Source organism: Anopheles gambiae, chromosome 2, assembly GCF_943734735.2.
Source record: "Anopheles gambiae chromosome 2, idAnoGambNW_F1_1, whole genome shotgun sequence".
Taxonomy (NCBI): Eukaryota; Metazoa; Arthropoda; class Insecta; order Diptera; family Culicidae; genus Anopheles; species Anopheles gambiae.
The window spans coordinates 88,011,650-88,028,944 of NC_064601.1; the positions used below are offsets into that span (position 1 = coordinate 88,011,650).

The 17,295-nt window shown below is 49.4% G+C and overlaps 2 protein-coding genes across 4 annotated transcripts; one reads left to right on the forward strand and one right to left on the reverse strand.

Moving 5' to 3' along the window:
• Positions 1–701: 701 nt before the first annotated feature.
• Positions 702–8,104, reverse strand: LOC1276368 (D-glucuronyl C5-epimerase B). 2 transcript variants are annotated; one of them, XM_061644386.1, is made up of 4 exons: positions 7,181–8,104; positions 6,319–6,472; positions 4,824–6,245; positions 702–4,735 (listed from the first exon to the last, which is right to left on the reverse strand). In XM_061644386.1, exons 1-4 carry the CDS (start codon positions 7,226–7,228, stop codon positions 4,584–4,586), a joined length of 1,776 nt encoding a protein of 591 aa, XP_061500370.1. In that variant the 5' UTR covers positions 7,229–8,104; the 3' UTR covers positions 702–4,583. The 2 variants fall into 2 exon arrangements, with proteins under 2 accessions (XP_061500370.1, XP_061500369.1); XM_061644385.1 differs by having other exon boundaries at positions 4,824–6,248.
• A 2,170-nt stretch (positions 8,105–10,274) lies between these two features.
• On the forward strand, positions 10,275–17,286 carry LOC1276369 (mediator of RNA polymerase II transcription subunit 14). Of its 2 annotated transcripts, none has more exons than XM_061642831.1 (6): positions 10,275–10,897; positions 10,963–12,397; positions 13,569–15,693; positions 15,764–15,978; positions 16,050–16,781; positions 16,855–17,286. In XM_061642831.1, exons 1-6 carry the CDS (start codon positions 10,743–10,745, stop codon positions 17,116–17,118), a joined length of 4,926 nt encoding a protein of 1,641 aa, XP_061498815.1. In that variant the 5' UTR covers positions 10,275–10,742; the 3' UTR covers positions 17,119–17,286. The 2 variants fall into 2 exon arrangements, with proteins under 2 accessions (XP_061498815.1, XP_315707.5); XM_315707.5 differs by having other exon boundaries at positions 10,295–10,897; positions 16,858–17,286.
• Positions 17,287–17,295: the final 9 nt, after the last annotated feature.

Genomic DNA, 17,295 nt, shown 5'->3' on the forward strand with positions numbered 1-17,295 from the left:
TACGATGGTCGTCTAGATGTCTTAAAGAGATGATCTTTACAGGCAATTTGAATAAAAACTGCTAATTTTGCAAAATATATATAAATAGAAAACTTACTACAAAAGACACAAAAAAGCGTGTTAAATAGACGAACTCTACGAACGCTGTAAATGTCGCATATCAGCTTCTCTGTCTGCGAAAACTGTCTTGGAAACACTTTGCCATACAGAAGGCTCCAGGATGATCCTCAGAGTGACTTGAATAGGTGATCTTCACAGACAAGTTTGTTCTGAATTTGATTTTATAGAATGGCATACAGAAAACTTACTACAAAAGACTCGGAAGCAGCTTATTTTGATGAATATGATCAGTCATAAGAACTTCTGAGAGAATGCATTTTGCAGCATTACAGTTTGCTATCCGGAAGATTCCGCGCTGATCCTCTGGTTGACTTGAAGAGATGATATTCCGATATGCTTTACAATTTCCTACGTTATTTTCACATTTCACAGTTGTAAATAATGCCTACAGGAAGAGATAAAACATGTTAAATGCATAGTTAACTGGATATGATGAATCAAAGGATCGAATTGTGATCTTCAACATAGAATAGAACAGTAACCGTGATATTACGCGTCTATTCGGGAGCATTTTAGAAGGGAAGGGAAGATGTTCATCGGATATTGTAGGAAGACCTTTTCCAAACACAAACGTCCAACCGTTGTTCAATTGTAATTACGTGTGATTCCTTTATTACGGATGCGGGAAGTGGCACCAGAGTCAGAGAGTTTCTTTTGTTTTTTTGCGCGAGTGCAAACATAACGCGAAGTTGTGTTTCATATGTTTTTATGAACTCTTTGTGTGTATGTGTGTATGTTTAAGTGTAATATTTGCGCGCTCTACACAACACGTTTCGGTACACTCTATCAATTTGCAAAGATATTAATGAATGCGCTTATATGTGTCAGTGTTCCAACTACTTCGAGTCGTTATATTACTCTTCATTGCTTGCATCATACCTTATTACTGGTTGCCTATATATGATATGGTACTATATTATTGACGGTTAACCGATAATGGGTTTGCTTGTATGCTTTATCGTGTTAATTGTGTGTTTTGCTAAAATCAGAACAAGAGTTGATTTACTATATGATTGGTAGAACTGTCCGTTTATTAGACAGCAAACGACACCATTCCTTTTGAAGGAGAAAAATACTACTGCGGTTACGTAGAAAACGAAACAGAAACGTTTCATAGTAAAGGTGTTGTAGAAGCTTTACACAAACAAAATAAACACTTTGGCAAGGTTTGTTTCTAAACGTGAAGATCAAACAAAACAAGCTAAGACACGATAGTTAATCATTTCATCCCTCCCCCTAATTCGACAGTAGCTATATGTTCATGTTCCAATGTGTGTGTGTGTCTCTCTGTGTAAGTACACACTAGTTTTGTGCTTTTAAAAAAGGGTTTGCAAACCAAAACCATCCGTCTACCCTTTTCGCTGGATATGATACTCTCATCGTGATGGTTTGCTTTGTTTTCGAATAATTTACCAATCTTCTGAGTCCGTTGTATTTTTTACTGTGTTTACTAATCGTTTGTTTTACTTCGTTTATTTTTTGTTTGCTTACTTGCTTTACGTACGCTTCGTGCTAGCTTTTTTCTATTTAGATGTTTTGCTTTAACTTTAGCTACAAAATTGTACACGGTTTATGTTTGCATTGTTTTGCTTCTATTTGCAAAGTGGTTGCAACAGTAGTTGGATAAGTTCGACAGGGGCGTGTGTTAATGCAGAGAAATATATAGAGAGAGTCTAAAGTGATGTGCTCGATATGCTTTGATACCGTGTAGACATGCCTCGGCCACGTGGCGAGACTTTTCACTAACTATCGAAATTTGTGGAGCTTTCGACTTTGGGTTTATAAACGGGATTAGTATGAACAACTGTCCTCTCATACGTTAGGTGTAAACGTGCGAAAGGTTAGAGAGACTTTAAACACTAAACGCTGGTCAGAGGAACGTTACCGGATTGTTGGTTGGTTGGTTAGCTATTTCCACCATGAGCCTTTCAAAATCAAAAGAAATTGCCCTATTCTATCGTTCCACTGTTTGCCCATTTCAACTATGTTTACCACATATGCAGCTTAAACTACAGCTTTCTGACCATCTTAACCACGGGGCCCCTTCTGGGCCAGTTTTGCCTGTCCTTTCGTTTTTATTGTCGAGAGTGTTTTTTTTTTTTCTATATATGTTTTACGCTTCCTTCCTCGCTCTGTTCGCTTGTCCTCTTCATTACAAAACAGTTTCCCTCTAACAGCCAGTGAAGATATTGTGTTGCAAGACTACTAGCTTATCACTACCATTTATCGCGATGCGTTCGTGCAGACTACTTCCCGGTTTACTATACCCAACGCTACCCCAGCTTGTTCACACATTCACTACACACGGTTAATAAACGATCACTACGTGTGCCGGGAGCTGCACTACACTAGCCTACCCTACGCTACACTTCCGTGCACCCGAAATCTCGCAGTCAAACTGGAAGAGAATAGTTCAAGTGATTGCAGTGCCATTTTACGCTGGAATGGATCAATGTGTGTTGTCTTTTTGGGGACTGAAACGTTAACACTTGTTGTTTTTTTTACAAAACGGCTATCCCGCTACGCTTTACTTTGCTGGTAGAAGGTGCAATTGAAATCGATGATTCCATCACGGCAATCCAAATCGTCCGCATTCAGAATGCAGTCTTACGTACGGTAAGCAATCGTATAAAATGAGTCTTTCTAAAGGGGCCTCACTAACACGGATTCGGTACCGTAACAGTTAGAAATAGGGGTTTAGTGATTAGTTTGTCTTTTTTTCGCCCTTCCTATTTTTCGTGGTCTTTCGCACCTGATAAGCTACGTGTTAGAAATGGGAACATTGCATTGGTTCAAAGATGATTGCAGTATAAAACTGTTATGTTACGTGTTGTTGCTTCTCTTTGCGTCTGCTCGTGAGCCTGTCTTCATGTAACGCATTCTAGAAAATATAAATAACACCTAGTTTCGATGACCTAATATTGAGCTTTCCTGTTCGAGCCATTCTTTTAAAGCATTCCACACAATATTTATAAATAAAATTAATTGCTAACCTAAACATCAGCTAAACTAAGCTTATACACAAACATTTTTGAAATACTCATTTGAAAAAAAAAAACAGATACAACTCTTATCGAAACGATAAGATGCACCCATAAAGAAATTAAAGCAAAGTACATAAGTTAACCTTTTTTTCCAGGCAAAACAGGCAACAAATCTCTTACACACACTCACATCACCATCGTAAAGCTTGTGAATAAATGTGCGCACCGATCGTTCTTTCGAACCGTCCCGATCGTTTCTTACTTATACTCTTATTTACTGTGTTTCCAGTGTAAGCTCTCTAAATACATTTGATTGGTATGTTGCTGTGACACGTAGTGCTGGCACAGCACCAGCCCTCTCATCTATAAACTAGCCATCCACATGCGCTGTGCCGTCACAGGATCGGTGATGCAAAGGTGTGATCCCTCAGCGTGCAATTGATCCAGAGGATCCACAACTGCGCTTTAACTGTGATGATGTGGAAGATTGTGAACGAAGCCGGTGCGCTATTGTCACACACACACGCAAACAAGAAGGGCAACAGTTGCTAATGCTGCAGTACCTATATTTAACCTATTTTTTATACGTATATCAACAAAGGTACAGCCCTCTTTCTAGTGAGGGCAGCAGGCAACAAAACAATGGCAAGGAGTAGGTTTTTCGCTTTCGAAGACAGACAGGCTATCTCGTCCCTAGTTTCCTATCAGGGTTAACAGGGTTTCCACTTAACGGCTAGGATGATATTTGGATTTGGAATTCCATTCATGTTACAACCTTCTTTACAAATTTTATAATTTTCGCTCTCGCTACATAAAACCCTACTACACAACCCCCCCCCCCCCCCCCCCATGTGTTTTTTATGATAAGAGTGTGGTATAATACTACTACTACTACTGATTATTACTGTAAGTGAGCGCGTGAGCATATTAGTAGATTACAGATTACAATACAAAAAGGGGGTTGAAAGCATCTACCAAATGTGTTTTTTTCTTCTTCTATGAATATACAAAACCAGAGCGCATCCGGGACATGTGCGGATATGCGCGTTCCCTGTGCTCGGCAGCTCCGAACGCTACGCGTTCCACCGGGAAGGGACAGGCTTCTTACTCTCTCTCTCGCTCATATGTACAATTCCCGCTACATTCTCTAAAAGGTACCATATTATCATATCACGAAAGCCTTCGCAGAATATTACCACCGGTGCGGGGTGGTGCACCATTCCCTTATCTCTCACTCTCTCCACGGGGTTCTCCAGGGCTGTGTCTGTTTCGTGGATTTTTTACTCTTCCATAATCAATTTATGGTTTGCCCTCGCTCCCAGCAAGATCGATACGGTTGGCGCCGCCACCCCGCCCGCTGTAGTGTACAGATGTAATGAGATAATTTGTGTGTGTGTGTGTGTGTCCGTGGTGTAAGGCATTTAAAATGGAAGTGGAGAAGATTTTGCAGGTCTACCGTTGGCTCCGGCGGCCGCCGGCCTAGTTGTGTGGTGCACGCTTGCCTACCATGTAGTTTTTCCACCGTTCCGCCGTTTGCGAGATCAGCGGGTCCGGATCGATCGTGGCCAGCAGGAGCAGCTGATTGACGTGCGTCGCATGGTAGTCCCAGCGGGCTAGGTTCGGTGCAATGCCTGCAAGCACACAGAGAGAGAGAGAGAGAGAGATAAAGCAAAAGTTAATCACAATAACCCTATTCACAAAAAATCGAACTTTGCTTACCAAGGGTAAAGTGTCGCAAGTCGTAGCTCGTCCCCGAACCGGTATCGTACAGTAGCAGCATCTTCTTCAGGCTGGCCATACCCTGCTCGAACAGTACCGCCGCCTCGTTCGATTGGTTCGCCGGTGCGGTCGAGTTCAGATCGTACAGCCCGAGCAGCGAGTAGATGAACCCGTTCAGCACGAACGAGTGCGGGGTCGTCGGGTACTCCTCGTACCACGCGTACTTCCCCAGGAAGGTCGCCAGCACGCCGCCCTGGTACGACGGTATCCGGAACAGCTTCAGCCCATCCAGTGCCGCCCGCAGGTACCGCTTATCGCCCTTCGAATGGTAGTACGCCCGGGCCAGCAGCGATATCGCATGACCCTGGGCCATCGCCGAGTACCACCCCCGGGCCAGCTCGCCAAACCCAGAGCCCAGCTTCCGCCGCACCGGGATCGGCCACCCGCCCGTGCTCGGGTCCTGGTGCCGAATCAACCACTCTGCCGCGTCATAAAAATGGCTAATATGCTCACTCGTCGACAGCGTCAAATTGTCAATGCTCCCATTGCCCAGCAGCGATATCTCCACCACCTTCAGCTCCGTCCGTCGCATCTTCCGCCGCTTGTCCGTGCTCGCGTACTGTGGCAGCCCCTTCTGCAGGTCCACGAACAGATCGCGCGTCAAATGCTTCCACCCGCCGGTACAGTTCAGCCCGATGCCGTAGTAAATGTTCTCGTCCTGCACCCCGATCAGCAGATCCGCCAGTATGTAGTACACGTGGTACAGCTTCTGCGTTTCCCGGTTCTGCAGCGTGACGCACAGCGTCGAGTTTGGCTTCAGCAGCACGTCCACGCTCAGCACCAGATCGAGCACGTGGTCCATCGGCAGCACGACCGCCGTATCGAACGATTTGCCGGTGGAAAAGCTCAACACTGCACCGGCCCCCGCCCGCGCCCGATCGATCGTCCGGTTCATCGAGCTGCCCTTCGGCACAATCCACGTCGCCGTCTCGCGCTCACCGTCCTCCACCGTCTTGCGGCGCGGTTCCGGCTCGGTCAGGTTTTTGCTATAATGCGACAGCCCGAACTGTGCGATCTGGGTCGCGTAAAAGTAGCCCTGGCTTTCCCACTGCGTCGAGATCGGCACGCCGTCGATCGCACTGATGCACTTGACGCGATCGCGCATCTCCACGTTGTAGTTTTCGAAGTACATAAAGATGCCGCGCGGATCGTACGCACCCTTCGGGTAGTTGACCTTCCCGTAGCTGTGCGTCCAGTCGAACCGCCGGCTGCCGTCCACCACGTTCAGCGACCCGTACACGTCAAAGTACTTCTGCAGAAAGGAAAAGGGCAGGTACACCTCTTCGCCCTCCTTCCGGCAACCGATCGCGTACTCCTGGTTGATGATGCAGTCGATTTCCTCCGTCTGCTCGAACGGACTGTCTGCTGGGAATGGTGTGTTAGGTTAGCAATAGAAGGAGAAGTGATTGCCAATAGAACGTAGGGAGGAGCTTACCACTGTCGCCATGATGCTGGGGCCACTTTGGCACAAAGCCATGCCCGACGCCACAGTTGGCCCACAGCGCGAACGTGATCAGTGCAACCGTCACGCACAGGCTTATCAGCAGGAACTTTAAATTCAGCCGCATAATTACGAGGAAAAATCGAGCCTGCAAAAGAAAAGGTACAAAGCGAGAGAGAGACAGCTTGTTAGTGTGGTTGCAGTGTGGGACGAGCATATAATATTTTTCAAATGATTGATGTTTCCACCTTGCCATCCGAATCGAACGCAGTATTGGGTCAGCCTGCAAGCAAAGGCACATCGCTTCATCATTTCCGTTCTAAGAAGTTCGTTCGGCACGCACCCCATCAGGTCAAAGCGAAACTTTTGGGTAAGATTGATACGACAATCCCCACAGAAAGGTGGAAGAAACACCCTCCACCAGTGCGTCACAATCTCGATTGGGTCTGTTTATCATATTGCTTGCAACCATCAATAACTTTCTTCCATCCCCTTTCCCCTTTGGGCCACTCTATTATCGTGCGATTTTCGCATGACACCGTCAATAATCATAAATCATGGACACGGCCACGACTCTGATCGATAACCGACCGGTACGTATGATTCGGTCCGGAAACGCAAGCAGCAGCGGGGGGGTGAGAGTTTCGGGATTTCCTGAAACGCTTCTACTTCATGGCCAAAGACGGGAAAACTACCACAAATGAATTCGACACCGGTCGATGGTTCGGGTTTTGGATGGACACAATCAAAAGCCTGCCCTTTTTCCAACCCATTAACCCCCTTGTTTTGCTGCAGTAATGCAAATTAATAAATCATAAATTTAAAAAAATAAAGTATTTCACATCGTTCAACTTACCTTTTGATCGTTTGCGGATGCGCCAACACCGTTTTTTAACGCAGTCATCGATCTCGAATGGATGTTCTCGCTTCGGGCCGGTTTGGGGTGGGTGTGTTGGGGAGGTGTACTTCCGTATGCAAATCTCACCAGCTTTCCCTGGCCTCCTATGCAAAACAGGGCCCCAAAACAAACGGCGATGCTGGGTGGTGCAAAATAGACCTCCCTTCCGCTCTATCTCTCTCCCTCTCCCTCTTTCTCTAGCTCATCGTGTATGTGTGTATATTTGCGATTTGCGAGTTTTCCGCAGCGTCCCGACACCTCGTTCACGTTCACGGTGTGGAGGGCAGAGACAGTTTTCATCCCATCATCAACACCGTCATCGTCATTATCATTCCCTGGTTGTTTGCTCGCTTTTCCGCAACACTTTTTCCGCGTTCCGGTTGGATTTTGTTTTTTTTTCTTCTTTCCTTCCGTTCACTTGCGTGGGTGGTCGAATGACGAAGGTCGCCTGAACCGACAGGGAAAACTTATTTTTGCCTCTAGCAACCACGGTCACGTTACGGCACGGTAGCTGGTGTTACTGAACGCAGTTGCCACACTTACTTTTCGCAACAAACAATTTTCCGGCCACTTTACACTTTCACCTTCCACTGCACCACCGCACGACCAGCAGGAGGTGTCATGGTGCAGGTGTGACCGATGGGAGTTTGCTTCTGTAGCTCGGGATGCTGAACTTGGAGCTTGATTGTCGCGTTCACGCACGTTCCGTGCAATTTTCCCTACCAGGCCAGATCCTTGGCCAGTCGGGAGGGTAGTGGACCGAAGGTAAGCAAAATGGTACGAAAAACTGCTTCCGCCTGCGTCGTTCCGCGATGTTCGCTTTCGTTGATGTGTGCACAGGCGCGTTCGTGTGTGTGTGTGTGTGAGTGTGTGTATGTTTTTCTTGTTGGAATCTGACAGCTGCAAAATCAAAACAAACCGTAACACGACCGTGTTTCACCTCCTGCACGACTGATGTATGAGAGGGTGAAATACGCCCAACGGAGCAGTCCAGCGGTACAGTAGAGTCCTTTGTCTATGGAAAATAGAAATAACGAAAGCGAAATTCTCGTTTCATGTGTAGGGTGTACCAATTGTTGTGCTAGCACCAATTGTTGTGCTATCGACAAAAAGATCGAAATTAATGAATAAATGTGGTTATTTGCGGTCAATGCCCAAGCGCCACAGATTAAGCTTAAACGACTGGAAAATTGAATATACATAGAAAAAAATGAAAGCTCCACAGCTTCATTGGTTTGATCAATAGATGGCGTATTACAACTCATCATTATATTGCTATCCTTTTCTTGCAATGTGTTTCGACAAGTTTCATCTTATCATGACCTATATAGCCTTCTAACTTTCTGAGCAAAAATCTATATGAATGGTCGTGTGGTCAGATACGTGGGTATCAACACCAACGACCATTACTCAAATCTCACTTGCTTCAGTGCTGGTGGTTTCCATTGGAGTTTAGTATTTAAACAATTGTATCGCCGTTCTAGTTCTAGCGATGCATAACTTCAATGCGAAACCATACAACAGTACAGGCGGTCCCCGAGATACACGGTTAATGGGGACCGAAAACGGCCGCAAAATACCGCGTATCTCGAATTTCCGCGTAAGTCGAATCTCGTGATTTCCTGCTAAAATATCACAAATTTTCGTGTAATTTTGCAAGTAGGGGGCGGTTTTAGTCACTTTATGAATTATTTGATATGATTCTGACTGAAAATAACTGTTTTAAACCTTTTGAAATAGTTTTTAACATTCGATCAAAACGGAAATTATTTGGCAATTTGAAATTGATGTGTCAAATCAGTACAATTTGCTCAAAGAATTGTCAAATTTAGAAAACCGCGTATCTCCGAATCCGCGTATAAGAGGTACCGTGTATCTCGGGGACCGCCTGTACAGAGGAAATGAGAAAGCTCTCCTGCAAGCGATGAAGCACAACTGGTTGGGGTATCCCACCAACAGAGAGCGCCACCAGCTTTTTTGCTATTTTTAGAATGAATGAGTCGTTTGCCGTCTGCTAAACGAAGTCTTTCTATATTCCGTTTAGGTAGAGAACTTGAGTCGTTTAGAAGCCGTTTAGTGGTCGTTTAGTGGATTTGTGGCACTTGGGTGTATTCATGTAATTTATCGTACTTCCTTAATTTCTAGCAACTTTCATAATTATTCGAAGTCAACTAATCAAATACAGTGGAGCGCCGTTCATCCGGGTACCTTTTATCCGGCTGTCCGTTAATCCGTGTTGTTGAGAAATTACAGTTCAATACGAAGGTGACATTGCGTTATAAGGCCGAAAACACACGGACCGGAATTTCGCGGCCGTGGAATTTCACATATACAGTCAGAATTCAATAGTTGAACGCTTTTTAGTTGGCATGCTTTTTAGTTGAACGCTCGATAGTTGGCTGACAGTTCAATTAAAAAGCATGCGTTTGTATGGGAAACCCAGTTTTTGAAAATTTTACAAAAATCTCATGCCTTGCCGAGAAAAAATTCATAATTTTTTTGTATGGAAAAACGTGCCAACTAAAAAGCCGCGAAATTCCGGTCCGTGTATTTTCGGTCGTACATAGCTAGCACAACATTTGGAACACATAGCACAACAATTGGTACATGGAAGAGGTTTTGGAAAAGGACTATAACTTTTGTAAAAAGTGTCTAATTTACAAAATGTTTAAGCAATAATGTAGTTAAGATGTGTGCCCATCTCCTTCACCATTTTTAATAAATTTTTATTCGGTAGTTTTGTCACAATTCATGTTTTAGTCCAAACGCTGTACAAACTCGTCCATAATTGGTGCACCTACTCTATGAATCAAACAAATATAAGATTTTTTTTCCAATTCACTTGAAAATCGAGAAATAATCCTTCCAATCCTATGTTCCTTTTTCGCGACTCAAATCAACACGATGCAAAAATACGATGCCCATGCAGCAAAAAAGTCATTCTTTCTCGTTCTTGCATTCATCGAAAGCTGTTTCGCCAAAGCGAGACAGCATGTCTGTTTTGCTTGCTGGAAGCGTTTCACCGCTGTCATCTCACAACTGTCAAACTCCCCAAAAACGCTTCACCGTAGGCGTGCGTGTGTGTGCGTGTGTGAGTGTGCCCACAGCTTCAGAAGCTAAAAAAAGCCAACTCAAGGAAAAGATCGGCAGACTCACCCGTGTACAGTGGACAAAAGCCCGTAAAAAGTGCTGCATTTTCCGGCTTTTCCACCACTAACGCTGTCCGTGCTTACGGATTAGCTATGTTGCTTCCCGTGTAAAGTGGAGGAGCTCGTTTCCGTCTACTTTTGGTGTTGCGAAAAAGGGAAGCAATAAAACGGTGCTGTGTGCTATGGTGAAAGCGTGCAGAAAGAGGAGCCCCGTTTAATGTCGGTAACGATTTAGCTTCTTTATATCCTCTTCGCACGGGAACAAGAACAACCGACCGTGATTAGATCCGCACGTTCACGGTGTTCAATTTGGTGGCAAGTGTACGTTTTACGGTAGTTTTTGCAAAATACAAACAAACAGCGCCTGCACGATGGCACCCCAGCCGCTGGAGCAGGGAGGAGCGGTGACGAGCTTCATCCCGACGGGGCAGGAGATGGCCCAGCGACAAAATCTAATCCCGTTAGGGCGTTTGATCGATTTCATCATCCAGCGAACGTACCATGAGCTGACGGTGCTGGCGGAATTGTAAGTGCCTCCCACCCATACCCACCCCGCCATACGTTAACCCTCCCGTTTGTTCTCGCTTGCAGGCTGCCCCGCAAAACGGACATGGATCGTAAGATTGAAATTTACAACTTTTCCGCCAGCACGCGGCAACTCTTCATCCGGCTGCTCGCCCTGGTCAAGTGGGCCAACTCCGCCTCCAAGGTGGACAAGTCGGCCAAGATTATGGGCTTCCTGGACAAGCAGTCGATGCTGTTCATCGACACGGCCGATATGCTATCGCGCGTGGCACGCGAAACGCTCGTGCACGCCCGGCTGCCCAATTTTCACATACCGGCGGCGGTGGAAATCCTAACCACAGGGAGTTACTCGCGCCTGCCGTCCGTCATTCGCGATCGGATTGTGCCGCCCGACCCGATCACGCCCGCCGAGAAGCGGCAAACGTTGCAGCGCCTGAATCAGGTCATCCAGCATCGGCTGGTGACGGGCAGCTTGCTGCCGCAGTTGCGCAAGTTTCGCATCGAAAACGGCCGCGTCACGTTCAAGGTGGACCACGAGTTTGAGGTGTCGCTTACGGTGATGGGCGATGCACCGACCGTACCGTGGCGGCTGCTGGACATTGATTTTCTGGTGGAAGATAAGGAAACGGGCGACGGGAAGGCGTTGGTCCATCCGTTGCAGGTGAACTACATCCATCAGCTGATCCAGGGACGTATCGTGGACTGTACGGATGCGCTGGCGGAGGTGTACACCTGTCTGCACTACTTCTGTCAATCGCTGCAGCTGGAAGTGCTGTACACGCAAACGCTCCGTCTGATCCGCGACCGGCTCGATGACCACATCCACGTGGATGAGTACGTGGTTGGGTCGCGCTTGACCGTGTCGTACTGGCGCGAGCTCACGAACAAGGATCCCAAATCGGAACTCGGCTATCGGCTAACGATCCAAACCGATCCGAACGATGCGGCAAAGCAGCTCGCAATCCTGCACGTACCGTCGATCGGCAACAAGGAGGCGGACATTGCGGACCGTGCCGTCCGGTCGGATCTGCTGTCGATGGAGCGGCTGCTGGTGCACACGGTGTACGTGCGGTCGCTCGCGCGCCTGAACGATGTGAAAACCGAGCTGCAGCTCTTCCTGAAGGACGTGGAGTACAATATCCAGGGCACGCCGGCCATGCTGACCGTGCCGGTGCTGAACCCGTGCCTGCGTGCCGAGCACATCTACATCACGGTCGATACGCACACGGGCATGCTGCGCTGCCACGTGCCCAAGCACCTGGACTGTCCGATCATGCCCGAAATGCAGCACGCACTGAACAACGATTGGTCGAAGCTGCAGCATCTGATATCGGAGCTGCGCTACTGGATCACCCAGCGGCGGTGCGAGAAGACGCTGCAGCATCTGCCGGCCGCGACGCAGGACCGGTTGCCGCTGATCTACTCGCACACCCACCCGATCGCACGGATGGGCCCGCACAAGGTGTTCATTCAGCTGTACCGACACGCGAACGTTATTTTGGTGAGCAGTTCTTTGTGATTTTCAGTTCGTCAGTAATAGTGACTCCAATAATTGTGCGGATCATTGTCCGGAGTCGGACCGAGTCGGCCGTAGTCTTTCGGAGTCGTCCGGAATCGTTCGGAGTCGTCTGGAATCAGTTGGAGTCGAAGTCTTCCGGAATCGGCCGGAGTCGGCCTTCGAATCAAAGGCCTGTATACGAAGTGCACGCGCAAAGTGAAAGACGAAAAACGCAACGAAATGAAATGCCTGATCACAAGCACATTGAACCGGACGGCTTCTGTTAATTCCGATCGATTTTGGACGACTTCGAATGATTCCGACTCCGGGCGACTACGACCGACTCCAAACTAGTGTTGGGTGAATTTGATTCAGGTTCATGAATCTTAATGAATCTTTGAAATGTTTCAATGAATCTGAACATCGGTTGCAAAGATTCATGAATCTCAAAAGATTTATGAAACTCAAAATATTCATATATCTCGAAAGACTCACGAATCTCTAGGGATTCATACATCTCCAAAGATTCATAGAGCTTGAGCTTCTCATTATTATTCTTCACGGAGTAACAACCTACGTGGTCATGCCAGCCTATAAGGCTTTCAAGACTTCTTGGGAAGTACCACGCAGCCGGATAGTTTGTTTTGCTACTGGGAGACGTTCCATGCGAGGCTTGATTCCACAACGGACATATTTTCCGATGGTGGGATCGGGTGGGATCGCGCAAATACTGTGTTTTTTAATCTTACATCTCTTAAGACTCTTGAATCCCTGGAGGTAAATGAATTTTAAAGGATTTAGCAATCCTATAGATTCATGTATCTTTGAAGATTAATTTATCTTTAGGTATGAATTCATATTTTGATATGTTTCATATGAATCTTTCGATCGTTCATCTTAGATATTCATGAATCTTTGAAGAATCGATTCGTCGATGAATCTAAACGAAAGATCAATGAAATCCAACACTACTCCGAACGACTCCGGACGACTCCGGGCGACCTCGGACGACTCCTGAAGACTCTGACTTTGGGCGGAACTAGTGGTTCTGATTGTGTCGAAATCGGAATCGGACTAACAATACCCGGAGTCGGATCGGAGTCATGGGTCCGCTCAAAAGAGCACATCACTAGTCTGTATTGTCTGTATTAATATATCCCTTTCTTTTTTGCAGATCGTTGAGCTGAAGGAGAAGAAAACGTGCCCAAACGAAATGACCTACACCTTCTATCTGGTGCTGGTAAAACCGTCCTCCGTCGAGGAGGGACAATCGCCCGACGTGCTTAGCGGTCAGCCGCCTCAGCCGTCGGCCACCGGTGGTCCTGCACCCGGCAGCGATGCGGCCAACGCCGCAATGCCCAAGATGTATCTGCGCGTCCTGTCCATGATTGAGTTCGACACGTTTGTAGCGACACACGGCCCGGGCACGTACATCGATGACCCGAGCCCGACCAGCACCAGCGGCACCAGCGTCAAGCGCAAGGTGTCCCCACTGGACAACGCGCTGTCGGCGATCGGGCCACCGCTGAAGCAGCAAAAAACCATCTACCCGGCGTACTTTATCCCCGAGCTGGCCCACGTGGTGGCGATGTGCGACGAGAAGCTACCGTTCGTCACGCTGGCGAAGGAGTTTTCGATGCGCAAGATACCGCACGGTGGTCTGCAGGTGGAAGCGAATGCGACCTCGCTCGTGCTGAAGCTGCTGACACTACCCCAGCCGAAGCCACCACAAGCGCCACCTACTCCCCAGCAGCAGCAGCAGCAGCAGCAGCAGCAACAGCAACAACCCGGAACATCCGACGCCAAGTCGTCCGGTGCTGGCGCATCGGCAAACGAACCGAAAACCGTACACGTGCCACCGATCGACAAGCAGGTGTGGAATGCGCTGCTCAAGCGTCTGCTCTCCGTGTCCGTACGAGCTCAGGTGAACAAGAGCAACCAGACGCGCCTCTGGACGATGGAGCTCGTCTTCTACGGCTCCCCGCTGCCCAGCCTGCACCACAAGGAGCAGGGCATGCGGCGGGCCGTCTATCTGCAGTACGAAATGCAACCGGTCGAGTCGGTGTCCAAGGTGGTCGATCAGCTGCTGAGCGACTGGTCCAAGATCGTGTACCTGTACACGCTCGTGCACGAGTTCCGCGAGCAGTACAACAACGAAAAGTACAACCTGCCCAGCATGGTGGCGATCAAATCGTACAGCTACACCAACCTGCTGCTCGCCTACGGCCCGAACAAGGACGTCAGCGTGAACATCTGCTGGGACACGGAGGCGAAGGAGTTCCGGCTCGTCTTCACCGGCGGCAACAGCGCGATAAACGCACACTCGATGATGCGCGACCAGCTGCAGGCCCACCTGAACCACAACTACAGCCTGGCGCAGGTCGTGCACATGCTGCACGAAACGTACCAGCCGCTCAGCTCGATCGCCAAGCTGCCGATCATACCGCATCTGGCGATCCTGCAGTCGCCCAAAATCCCGGTCCTGTCCTTCTGCATCATCCCCCAGTCGCCGACGCTACTGCGCATCTCCTTCCAGGGTGTGTACTGTCTGGAGGTGCGGTTCCGGGGCGGCGGCCTGTGCACCATCCGGGACGGTGCGTACAGCCGCTTCGACCGGAGCCACGTGGTGGAGGAATTCACACCGACGCAAGGGTTGAAGGGCTTCCTGTCGAAGTACGTGGACGAGACGGCCGTCTTTCGGCGCCGGTCCCAATCGGAGGATGATAATCCACCCTCCCCGGTGACGCTGGAAGATCCTTCCGCTGGTGCTGGGAACAATGGTGGCGGAGGAGGTGGTGGTGGCGGTGCTGGGGGTGGTGCTAATACATTCCTCAGCGGGGGAACGGGCATGAGAGGACCGCAGAGTCCGCGCGATCCGGGGCTACGGTTTGCGGCGCCGCTTACCCCACCCACCAGCTCCAACCCGCACACCCCCGCCAGTCCACACCCGATCGGTGGTGGAGGTGGTGCGGGTGGAGCTGGTGGCCAAGGTGGCCAGGGTGGCCAGGGGGGACAGCAGCAGGGTCATATGAATAATTTCAACATGACGTCACCGCCTGCCTCGCACATGCCGCATCCGTCGCCGGGCGGAGGACTGATGCCGTCGTCGCCGCTGAACGCCCAACCGAGTCCGATGGCGGCACACTCACCCGGCCCGAGCAGCCTGTCGTACATGCAGAGCCACACTGATGGTAGCCCGTTCGCAGCACTCTCGCCCGCCGCCTCCAATTGGCCCGGTTCGCCTGGGATGCCGAGGCCGTCACCCCGTCCCGGCCAAAGCCCGGAGCATAAAGTACAAAGTAAGCATAGGAGGGGAAAAATGAGTTGTTTTGGGGACTTTAAATACGATGTTTTTCTCTTTTTTCATAGCGTCTCATCATTACACGTCACGCGTTTTGCCGGCACGATCGTGGGCGGGAGCGATCCCAACCACGCTGACCTACGAAGCACTGGATACGCTTTGTCGTGCCACGCCTCACCCGCAAAAGGAAGTGCCTGGACCGGAGCTGAGCCCGCTGGAACGCTTCCTCGGGTCGGTGTTTATGCGCCGGCAGCTGCAGCGTATCATTCACCAGGAAGAAAGCGTAAGCTAGCTCCATCCTAACATATTTGAGCCTTTTTGTATTTAACGATTGCTCTTATCCTGATCCTACAGCTAATGGCAATTACCTCGAACGAGCCGGGCGTGGTCGTATTCAAAGCGGACTGTCTGCAGTACCAAGTCTTCCTCAACCCGAACCACATGCAATCGCTCCACCTGAAGGTGGACCAGCTGCCGATGGGGCCGATGATGGACGGCAAACCGCCGTACCAGTGGGCCGCCCAGGACCTGCAGATACTGGAGCAGTTCTTCGACCATCGGGTAGCCGCCCCGCCCTACCGGCCCGCCGTCATGACGAGCTTCACGCGCATGCTCAACCTGCCGGCCAAGGTGCTGAAGGACTTCATCCAAATCATGCGCCTCGATCTGATGCCCGAGCTGGTGCAGGGCAACAAGTGGAACGTGCAGTTCGTGCTGCGCGTCCCCCCGTCTGCAACACCGATCGTACCGGTCGGCACTACGACGATCCTGTCCCACCGGCAGAAGATACTGTTCTTCATCCAGATTACGCGCGTCCCGTACCTGCCCAACATGGAGTGGAAGGACGCGGTCACGATGCTCCTGCCGATGGTGTACGACATGAACATGAACCACACGACGCTGGCCGAGCGGCGCGAACCGATGCCACCGCAGCTGACCAGTGCGGTCAGCGCGCATTTGCGCCGCTTTTCCGAGTGCTCCGTGCTGCTGCCGGACGAGTGCTCGCTCTTTCCGGCCGTGCACGATCTGCTGCTAACGCTAACGCTGCCGAACGAACCGCCCGCACCGGGCCAGATGCAGATGCAGGTAAGGAATTTGCAATTTAGTGCAAATCAGAAATAGGAAAAAATCTATAACGATGGTTGTTCATTTCCCGTAGCAGCTCGGTGGTGTGATGCAACCGGGAGGAGGTCCGGGTGTGCCGGGCGGTCCCGGTGGACCGATGGGAGGACAGATCGGTGGTCCCACGCCGCAGGTAGTGCCGCAGGTTGGCTCCAGCCCTAGCCCCATGATGCACTCGCCGATGCAACAGATGGGCGGCGGTGGACCACAGCCCGGAGCGTACGGTGGGATGGTGGGAGGACCTGGAGGAGGGCCACAGTCCGGCGGACCCGTCGGCGGTGGTCCCGGTGGACCGAATTAAACAAAAATGTGTGTGTATGTGTGTGTGTAAACAAAATCAAATTACAGATAATGCAAACAACAACAACCGCAGCGCTCTTATTTAACTAATGTATAACTTGTATTGTAAAATATAAAACGCACCTTTGTGCAAAGGCCGTACCGACGTGCAACAACGTGTGACTAGAAATTATACACT

What these genes read in the sequence shown, in the direction of transcription:
- LOC1276369 (XM_061642831.1), top strand. Translation starts at nt 10,743, where the DNA reads ATGGCACCCCAGCCGCTGGAGCAGGGAGGAGCGGTGACGAGCTTCATC. An exon ending in GACACGCGAACGTTATTTTG is followed by an intron (nt 12,398 to 13,568) that starts GTGAGCAGTTCT and finishes TCTTTTTTGCAG; the next exon opens with ATCGTTGAGCTGAAGGAGAA. An exon ending in TCATTCACCAGGAAGAAAGC is followed by an intron (nt 15,979 to 16,049) that starts GTAAGCTAGCTC and finishes CTGATCCTACAG; the next exon opens with CTAATGGCAATTACCTCGAA.
- LOC1276368 (XM_061644385.1), bottom strand. Translation starts at nt 7,228, where the DNA reads ATGACTGCGTTAAAAAACGGTGTTGGCGCATCCGCAAACGATCAAAAG. An exon ending in CATCCGCAAACGATCAAAAG is followed by an intron (nt 6,473 to 7,180) that starts GTAAGTTGAACG and finishes TTTCTTTTGCAG; the next exon opens with GCTCGATTTTTCCTCGTAAT. An exon ending in CCAGCATCATGGCGACAGTG is followed by an intron (nt 6,249 to 6,318) that starts GTAAGCTCCTCC and finishes CACCATTCCCAG; the next exon opens with CAGACAGTCCGTTCGAGCAG.